We start from the raw sequence: 10,154 nt of genomic DNA, 5'->3' as shown, positions 1-10,154 counted from the left end.
TGCCTTGGGCGAGACGAGAAGATTCTGGCTTGACGACGGATTGCTCAAGACCAAAGGTAATCGACTTTATGTGCCTAAGTACGATAACCTACGGCTTGACCTCTTGAGGGAATGCCATGATACCTTGTGGGCAGGACATCCAGGTCAAAGAAGGACGTTGGCCTTGTTGTCTGGCCAGTATTATTGGCCAGACATGGAGAATGATGTGGAGGAGTTTGTGCGCACGTGTCTTATTTGTCAACAAGATAAGATCGAACAACGCAAGCCGAGGGGTTTGCTACAGCCCTTACCTATTCCAAAGCGGCCGTGGGAGTCTGTTTCAATGGACTTCATCTCTGGATTACGTAAGAAAGATGGGCTGGCGTCTATCATGGTGGTGGTAGACAGATTTACGAAGTATGGAACATTCGTAGCGGTGCCAAGTGATTGTACAGCAGACGGAGCAGCTAGAGCTTTCATGGCACATGTGGTGAAGCATTGGGGTTTGCCCACAACGATCATTAGTGATCGTGACCCCAGATTCACGGGAAAATTCTGGACCGAGTTATTCAAACTACTGGGAACATCACTATGTTTTTCCACTAGTTTTCATCCACAAAGTGACAGCCAAACCGAGCGGGTAAATGCTTTGTTAGAACAGTACTTACGCCATTTTGTTGCAGCAAATCAGAAAAACTGGCCAGACTTGTTAGACGTGGCCCAGTTTTCATACAATTTGCAGAAATCGGAATCAACCGGGCACAGTCCTTTCGAGTTGGCGACAGGACGACAGCCTTTGGCTCCCATGGGTCTCTTTCCAGACACTTCACGGAAAAGTCCAGCAGCTCATTAGCTGGCGAAGAGGTGGAAAGAGAAAACGGAGTTGGCACGGGTCTTATTGCATAAGGCAGCTAAAAAGATGAAGAAACATGCTGATTTGAAGAGGAGGGAGTCTTCGTTCAATATTGGTGACCAGGTCCTTCTCAAACTTAGACCTGAACAATTTCGTCACCTAAGGAGCAAGAACAAAGGTCTTTTGAAGAAATATGAAGGACCCTTTCCTATCATTGAACGGGTAGGCAACCTCGCCTACAAATTGCAGCTGCCGAAAAGGTTTAAGTTCCACAACGTTTTTCATGTATCAAACCTTAAACCTTATTTTGAAGACCCGGACCCGGAGAGAATAGTTGATCCAAGAGCTCCCATGGATATATCTACTACCTTTGACAATAGGGTAGAGTATATTATTGCAGACCGAGAGGAACGCCAAAGGGGCAAGCCCCGGAGGACGCAATACTTGGTCAAGTGGCTGGGTCAACCGGAAAGCGAGGCAACATGGCAAGATGCTGCCGAGTTATGGCAGTTCGAAAAGGAGGTGGCCGACTATCGCCAGGGGTTGCAGACGAGGGCGTCTGCCTTATGGCGGTGGGAGTATGAGACGGAGGATGAAGCCATGGTGTGGCCAGACACCAAGGAAAATGACTGTGCAAGTCCAGTGCACAGTAATGGCAGCAACGGCCAAGGCCAAGTGCAAAGGCACGGCCCAGAGGGGCACACACATATGGCTGACCCGGCATCAGCTGCAGCAAAGGAAGACACCCTTGAGCTTGCCAAACGGATGGCCAAGCAACAAGGTGCACAACAACCCCAGCAGCCAGTCCAGACACAAGGCAGCACGCCAACAGACAGTTCTGGCGGGGCGAAATGGGGTTGCTGGCGCCCATAGAGTCCTGGCGGGGCGAAATGGGGTTTCCAGCACTCCAGCGCCAGCAGGACTCCAGGCGCCAGCAGAGTCCTGGCGGGGCGAAATGGGGTTTCCAGCACTCCAGCGCCAGCAGGACTCCGGGCGCCAGCAGAGTCCTGGCGGGGCGAAATGGGGTTTCCAGGACTCCACCGCCAGCAGGACTCCAGACTCCAGGCGCCAGGCGCTAGCAAAGTCCTGGCGGGGCGAAATGGGGTTTCCAGGACTCCAGCGCCAACAGGACTCCAGGCGCCAGCAGAGTCCTGGCGGGGCGAAATGGGGTTTCCAGGACTCCAGCGCCAGCAGGACTCCAGGCGCCAGGCGCCAGGCGCCAGGCGCGTGCCAGCAGAGTCCTGGCGGGGCGAAATGGGGTTTCCAGGACTCCAGCGCCAGCAGGACTCCAGGCGCCAGGCGCCAGGAGCGCGCCAGCAGAGTCCTGGCGGGGCGAAATGGGGTTTCCAGGACTCCAGCGCCAGCAGGACTCCAGGCGCCAGGCGCCAGGCACGCGCCAGCAGAGTCCTGGCGGGGCGAAATGGGGTTTCCAGGACTCCAGCGCCAGCAGGACTCCAGGCGCCAGACGCCAGAATTCGGATTTTTCGGATTCTGGCGGATTTCTTGGCGTTTTGAGAGATTTCTAAAGCCAAAGGAGAGGTTATAAATAGAGGGGCCTCTCCCATTGTAAGGAGGTCGAAAATCCTTAGTATTCTTTACTTTTCAAGTATATAGAGAGAGTTTTTAGCCTTGGCCTTCAAGAGTGTTTGGCCATCCTTTGTAATCTTGTATTCTTAATACAAAGTAGGCTTTTCTCTTCTATATCTTGGTCTTTTCATTGTCCCATTTGGCTGACAACTTCTTGTGTGAAGTATTGGTTGGAGGATCCGAGGCTCAAGGAGGCTGACTAGTTCTTCGGAAGAGCTAGGCCGCACGGGGTAGATATTCCGCAAGGCTAGACGGACTTAGCCTAAATCTAACCGCGTGACAACTTGGGTGTATATAGGCATAAGGCAATTTACCAGTTCTTTGTAAAAGGGTGTCTGCTCAGGAAGCAGTGTACAGTCTGCATCCTCTCCTTTACTGGCATATTGCTCACCATAACGCCTTGTATCTAATTGACTAGCTCCATAATCAGGAGGACCAGACAAAAATGTAAAAACCCTAGCTGCAATCAATTTTTGACCCACATAAATATCTAATAAACAAATGCTGATAGTCACTAATGCAGTCGATTTTGGAGCCACATAACCAATAAATGAATGTTTATAAATACTAATACAATTAGTACAATCAATTTTAAGAAAACAAAATTCAGAAAGGTAAATTGAGACAAGATATTCTTCCAGGCCCCTATTGTCGCCCTTGAGAGGAAACACTTCACCCAAGGAAAAGAACATGTTATTACCTGGTAAGAGGAAGTATCCAAAAAAATTGTGACCAATACTTTTCCAGGAAACTGATAATCAACCATTGAAAAACCAATTCTTTCAATTGGCAACATTTAGCTCATTTCCAGCCATTATGGTTTCACAAGACATAATTAATAGAATGAACATATACTTTTCATAGTGAGGGATAAAGACAATCCTAGATTCAAAGCAGAAATCTTCAAAAATACGAATAGAAAAACAAGGAATGACTCTCCAGATTTATCCCTCACAATAAGTTGCATGCATATGACTAATGAACATCAATGGGAAAAGAACAATGAAAACACTCAACTTTTTTAAAGAGAGAGCATCCAGCAATAAGGGGTACAGGCCATTTTTTCAATAATGAAAAAGATTTTATTAGAAAAAAATTAATGATAGATTTTAGTTGAAAGAATAAGTCTACCCATAAGGAAAATAGAACCAGATATATCTTGTGCATGGAAAAGAGGAAGACATCAAACATGGATGACACACTTTGGTGGCAGTAACTGCAAGAATGTTTGATGATCTAAATCTGGTGCCACCAGATGTCAATAAGTTGAAAGATTAACAGAAATTTCCTCATAGCCTTTTCTCATCCAAGGATGGAGGCTTTGCAATTCAAGACCACTTCCTAAGAAACAAAATGTCATTCTGTAAATCCATTTACAGGTAATATGCATTTACTTGATTTTCAACAAACATCACTAAATAGTTAGAACAAAGATGACTATAAAAGAAACATATGTTAATTTATTTTGGTCCATGATAATGTAAAAGAAGCACAGGGAAGTAAGAATTGGACTTTACCATACCCAGTGCAAATGTATTTCCGTATTCTGATCCAAGGTAGTTAATTAGAGCCTCCATTGCAGCACCAAAACCTCTGCCACCTAATAATATACCATCAAGTCCTTGTCCAGCAGCTATAGTTCTTTCCCATGAAGTTGTAGGTTTCAGTGTTTCCAAGGCTGCAGCTATTCGGTCTTTCCAAGGCTTCAGTCCTTGGAGAATGAACCAAACCTTCACTAAAATCCATTTTCCAATTGATTGTAGTGTTGGTAGAGATTCTTTTTTTTTTAACAATTTGAAGTCAAGGGTATGTTGACATTGTCCATCATAAACATACAGGAGCCAAGAAAGAAAACAATGGCATGGCATGGCATCTTCAAGCTCAAAGGGCAATGAAGCATCTGTATCTGGGGGGAATAAAGACATTTTTGACAACTGGTATGGGTCCTTGCACATCGTATAAGCCTATCTTATGACTGAATGTAACAAGCCCAAACAGAGAACCCGGCCCAAGTGCTGCAAATGTAAAAGGTAATTGGTATTAAAACATTATCATAAACAAGAAAAATAATTACCAATGCAACCACAAATGTGTGAAAAGATGAGGGTGATCTTCTAAAATATTGATCACCTTATGAAGGCCAATACTGAGATAAACAATTGCCCACCTTCTAAAGCAGCCAGTAGCGCACTTTTGATCAACTCCAAAAACTCCTCAGATGCTGCATTTATGTTCAGAAGTACAACAAAAAACTAGTAAGTGAATTCTAGCACAATGTAAGGGATAGAGCATGTTGAGAACTTAAAATTTTTATATCACTAATAAATGTGCAAAATAATTAATACAGTTTTGAGCCTCATGCCAACTCATCATGTTGAACTTGTAGAAGACAAGATTTATGATTATAATTCCGCCTCCATGTAATATCCATGAATGATAACCATGAACACAAGATTACCCTCATCATCTTGCTTTTGCATCACAGCCGCAAACAACTTTTAGATGGGCTTTTGAGACATCTTTGAGAAAGTTTTGCTTACTATGATCCATTTAGAAAAAATAAAAAAGGCTAGAAGAACTGTAATGCAATACCATAATGGATGTAGGGTCATAAATATTTAGTGGATGAGCATTCAAGTGATTGAACTATACAATGTTCCTGAAACATGAACAGTATCTTTACTGAAGTAGCCATTTGTTAATGCTTGATGACACCAAAAATGAAAAAAGAAGAATGCCAATTATCTTTTCTCCCAATAAATCTTCAGGCAACATTTGGCTCCTAACAGGTAACGTAAACATACAAACATAGCAACATAATCACCTCAATACATGAGCCATCTTATCAGTAAACCATGGTTAAACATTTAACAGTAACAAAAGAAGACACCCCTACAACACTTACACCTCGATCTACGAAATACAAACTCTATATAAGGTACTAATAAACACTTTCGAAAAAAAACAAAATGCAGTAGTAACATCGATAAAGATAAAATGTAGCAAAGTTCGCATATGAAATGAAGGGTATCATCACAAAGACTATCAGATCTTACATGCAAGATCCACTGCTGCAACATAAACCGGCCGAGCCTTCACAGCTTCCTCGCCGTCATCTGGTAAGATCAAACGCTATTAGACTTAAATTCTCACAGCTAAATGATCTAGTAAAACTCGGGTTCAATTATAATAAAACGGAACTCTACCAGGTAGCTCGAGATCTATGAAGGAAGAGCACATCTCTGCACATAACTCCGGTTGAGAGTAACGAGCGATTGTTTCTGACGTTAACCCATTAAGAGTGCCACAGAGAGAACAAGTCCCAGCCCATTGTTCAAGCTCGCAGTAGGAATTGAAATAAGCCCAGCAATTATCGCAGCGAGGAACAAGGTTACCGTTGGACCCGGAAACAGGGGGGTTACCAAGCTCGTCAACCGGAGAAAATGGGGAAACGGTGACTCCCCAAGGAAGGCCGGAGGCTTCCTGTGCATCGGGATCGGTCGGGAAACGAGATACCGTCGCCCTAATCGCAGCGAGGAACAAGGTTACCATTGGACCCGGAAACAGGGGGGTTACCAAGCTCGTCAACTGGAGAAAATGGGGAAACGGTGACTCCCCAAGGAAGGCCGGAGGCTTCCTGTGCATCGGGATCGGTCGGGAAACGAGATACTGTCGCCCTAACCGCCATCGACGAGAAGACAGCAGCAGAGTTGCAGAGCGAGGTCGATAAAAACCCAAATAATGAGGGAGAAAAAAAACACACAGACTTCTTACCCAGACTTCTTACCCTGCTGGCCTCGATTCGTCTAACCAACGCCGTTTGAGCTGGTCCGGCCAAAGAAAAAGCGGGTTAATTCAGAGGGGAAAGCATGGTTCGGGTTTTGAGAACCCGAACCCCAACTCGGAGACCCGAACGGTTTAGAAATCAAACATTATCCATTGTCTCATTCCCAAATCAACCTAGTAATTCTCCAATTAAAATATTTTTTAAATATAAAAATAGTTAAAGAATACAATGCATAAAATTATTATACAATGTCAAAATATAAATAATAAAAAATAAAAAAATAGATAAGTTTTATATATATGTTATTTTAATTTTAAAAAAATATCAATAAGGTATTTCCATCAAGTTTAGGTCAAATTTGGGAAAACCCAAGCCTACCTCCAACTTCGGTTTCTTTCCCTCCATCCCTTCTCCTCCCAACGGAGTGAATTTAAGTTTTTTTTTTTTTTTTTGCCCACTCCTAACTTTGATTATGTGTTGGACCTTGAGTCCCAAACTTGACCTGAACTTAGGGTTTTCCCCTTCTATCCCTTCTCCACCCAACGGAGTAAATTTAAGTTTTTTTTTTTTCGCACACTCCTAGTTTTGATTATGTGTTGGACCTGAGTCTTTGATGAGGACAATGTAACCTCAGGTTTGTGGAGGTCATGAGAAACATGATTGAAAAATAACAAGGTATACCCTAGCTAGCACATATTTTACTTATGTTATGGAGATTACATGTAACGAGTCATAAAAAATTTAAGGGTGTGTATATGCCGATAGAACATTATAAGAAAATTAAATAGAGGAATTTTTTTTTTGAATTTTTTTCTTATATTTGCACTATTTAATGAATAGAAAAATTTTTCTTTTTTATCTTCTTTTCTTTAAAAAAAATAACTATGTTTCTTATTGTTTAATCTGATATCATGGGAAAAGTAAGCCAAGAAGATTTATGTTGATCGCTCATTTTCTATATTTAATTTCTTATTTTGTTCCAATTGTAAACACTACAGCTACGTAATTATTATTTTATTTTATTTTCAATGGCGTCACAAATGCAAGAAAATTTTCTAAGGGAATTTGTCAATAAAAACATCATCCAATGAGAAAATTAGTAAAAGAAAAAATAATTTTCTCACCGTTTTATTTTCCTAAGTCGACACAAATGATCGTTAAGCATTGATGTTAATGTCTTATGCAACTATCAAAATTAACTAAATCATCTCTTACAACACCTGAATTGCCATCAATTGTGCATTAAATTGGAAATTGAAGTGAAGAAAAGTATTGATGTTGTTAGATACATACCCTTTATTACACACTCTAGTGGTCTATGGTATGAGTTGGAGCGAGAAAATAGAAGATTTAAGTTGTTGAGTCAATACCCCAAAGAAAAAATTGAAAGAAAACTATTATGAAGATGGCAAGTAAAGTGGAAGACCTTAAAGATCGTAAAAGTCAAATTTTATATAAAGTTATAAAACCTAGTTCATATGGATTAAACCATGGAATTTAATAATAATTCAAGTCCATCCAAGAAAACAAATGTATTATTGATCCATTCAGTGTTTTTCATGGGTTACCCTAGATTTGAGAAAGGGTATATAGATGTTATGACCCTCAAAGTAGAACTTAGTATGTTTCGATATATGTTTCCTTCTTTTAAGATAATCCTCAAATACCGGCCCAACATGTTCAAATATCATTCTCATGGGGAAGTACTTATTGTCCTACCAATGAATGCATTGGAAGATACAGATAATGGCAGAGTTGAAAATTGTGATGCTCCTCTTCAAGGCTCCCTATAGTCATTTCTTCCAAAGGAGAGTCCTCCTCTTCCTTATTTCCTAATTTGCATTTGCTTGTTGTTATTAGGAAGGGAGTTAGACAATGTACTTGATTTCCCATCTCAAAGTTTTTGTCATCATTTGATTGATTCTCTTCTTGCTATAAGGTTTGTTTTGTCTACTCTTGATGTTTCATGTGTTCCCATTAGTTGTGTCGAAGCTTTTTAGAGTCCTCATTGAAAATCTAGAATTGAAGATGAAAGTGTTGCTCTTGTGTCTTAGAGTACTTGGTATCTCTTTATATTCCTCCCCTAAATGCCAAAAATGTGGATTGCATATGGGTCTTTACCATTCAAGTCAAAGATCAATTGGTAACTAAAGATTACATACAAACTTACGGCATTGACTATCGTGTGAGATTTTTCCTAGTTGCCAAATTAAATTCAAACCAATTTGATATCTATGGTTGTGAAAACGGGATGCTCACTTCAACAATTGGATGACATTTTTAATACAATGATCTCAATGCAAAAGTCTATATAGAACAACCACCTAGTTTTGTTGCTTAGGGAGAGTTAAGTAAAGCATGCAAATTGCATAAAGCCATTTATGGGTTGAAACAAACCCTTCGATCATAGTTTGAGCAATTCAATCGTGTTGTTCTAGGGTTTGGATTTCATAGAAGTAACTATGATCAATCTATATTTATTTTGGAAAGAGTAACAAGTTGTGTGATATTGATAGTGATGATAAAATTTTGTCTGGAGATGACAAAGGTGGACTTGTTAAGATTAATGCCTATCTTCAAAAGCATTTTCAAATTAAAAACTTTGGGATTCTTAAATACTTTTTTTGGAAATAGATGTGGCAAGAAACAAATCATGTATTATTTTGTCTCAAAGGAAATCTATAATTTATCTTCTAAGTGAAATTGGATTATTGGGAGCTAAACTAGTTGATACACCACTAGAACCTAATCTTGATTTATTTTATGCTAGTTCTCCTCCTTTAAAAGATCTAACTTCTTATATATGCTTAGTTGGAAAGCTCATATATGTTATTGGTGATGAGGTTGATATATATGTTGTGGGACTAGTTAGTAGGTTTATGGGAAAACATAGAAAAGTTCATGCAAAGGTTGTTCAATGAATACTTTAGCATCTAAAAGGAGGACTAGGGAGAAAATATTTTGTAAGTATTAGCATCACATAAAAGTGATGGACTACTATGCTAGAGACTATGTTGGATGAAAGGTGACATGAAGTCAAGCACTGGTTATTGTACCTTTGTTGGGAACATTTGGAGCATTGCAAAGTAAATGAACAAGAAGTAATAACAAGATCAAGTACAGAGGCTGAATGCAAATCTATGGCACCTATCACTTGTGAAATGATCCAGATACAATCTCTTTTGTCAAAATTTGGTGTGGAGGTAAATTTGATTGATAGTTATCAAGTGATAATCAGACCTTTATCTTTATAGCCAATAATCTTGTTTTTTATGAACGAACGAAGTTCATCAAATTATATGGTCATTTCACCAAAGATTAAGTGTACTAAGTGGAAGAATCATAACCCCTCATATGAGAATTGAACATCAATTGACAAATATATTTACTAAGGCATTGCATGGAGCTTAGTGTGATACCTCGTGCTCCAAACTGGTATTATTTGATGCATATTTCTTAGCTTGAGGAGGAGTGTTAAAAGTTAATTAAAATATGTACGAGTGTAGTTTATTGAGAACCTTGGGGGTAATTTTGTAATCATGTAATCACTCTCATATTTAAGTAAATGCAATGCATGAGTGAGGTGTAGTCAAATTTTTCAAGTTTGCCCTCTTTAAATGTTTCTCTTTTCTTTCTTCTTCTTCCTTTGTCTTCTACTACTTTACTTCTTTCTTTTTCCTTATCTTCATCTCTCTTACTTCATTTTTTTTATGTTCTTAATTAAAAAAAGATCATAACTTTATTTTGTCATCTGAATTTTTCCAAATATAATGTCTATTAACAAGCCATGCCTCTATTAGCCCAGTGCCAGCAAAATTAACAGCAGAAAACCAATTAAAAAAAAATCTTTCCAAGAATAGAGCCTTTTAAGTTAGTACCACATGAGATTCTTTGGAATGAATTCACCTCCTTGGGACCCTCAGGTGCCTCGAACAGCCCCTCCTACCC

At 39.9% G+C, this 10,154-nt stretch overlaps 3 protein-coding genes across 3 annotated transcripts; 1 reads left to right on the top strand and 2 right to left on the bottom strand.

Annotated features, from left to right (window-relative positions):
* Positions 1 to 898: 898 nt before the first annotated feature.
* On the top strand, positions 899 to 2,378 carry LOC137938389 (uncharacterized). Its single transcript, XM_068783356.1, has 2 exons — positions 899 to 1,613; positions 2,266 to 2,378. Exons 1-2 carry the CDS (start codon positions 899 to 901, stop codon positions 2,376 to 2,378), a joined length of 828 nt encoding a protein of 275 aa, XP_068639457.1.
* Positions 2,379 to 2,676: 298 nt separating this feature from the next.
* LOC137938387 (protein transport protein SEC23 D-like) lies at positions 2,677 to 4,287 on the bottom strand. The gene is made up of 2 exons (XM_068783355.1): positions 3,942 to 4,287; positions 2,677 to 2,879 (listed from the first exon to the last, which is right to left on the bottom strand). The coding sequence occupies exons 1-2, from the start codon at positions 4,285 to 4,287 to the stop codon at positions 2,677 to 2,679; spliced, it is 549 nt and encodes a 182-aa protein (XP_068639456.1).
* Position 4,288: 1 nt separating this feature from the next.
* LOC137938386 (protein transport protein SEC23 D-like) lies at positions 4,289 to 5,971 on the bottom strand. The gene is made up of 4 exons (XM_068783354.1): positions 5,626 to 5,971; positions 5,476 to 5,535; positions 4,587 to 4,640; positions 4,289 to 4,434 (listed from the first exon to the last, which is right to left on the bottom strand). The coding sequence occupies exons 1-4, from the start codon at positions 5,969 to 5,971 to the stop codon at positions 4,301 to 4,303; spliced, it is 594 nt and encodes a 197-aa protein (XP_068639455.1). The 3' UTR covers positions 4,289 to 4,300.
* Positions 5,972 to 10,154: the final 4,183 nt, after the last annotated feature.

This window comes from Aristolochia californica, unplaced genomic scaffold, assembly GCF_029961685.1.
Source record: "Aristolochia californica isolate CCGP_79_NKW_82.1479 unplaced genomic scaffold, dmAriCali1.0.hap1 SCAF_8, whole genome shotgun sequence".
Taxonomy (NCBI): Eukaryota; Viridiplantae; Streptophyta; class Magnoliopsida; order Piperales; family Aristolochiaceae; genus Aristolochia; species Aristolochia californica.
This window is presented reverse-complemented; position numbering and strand designations above follow the sequence as displayed.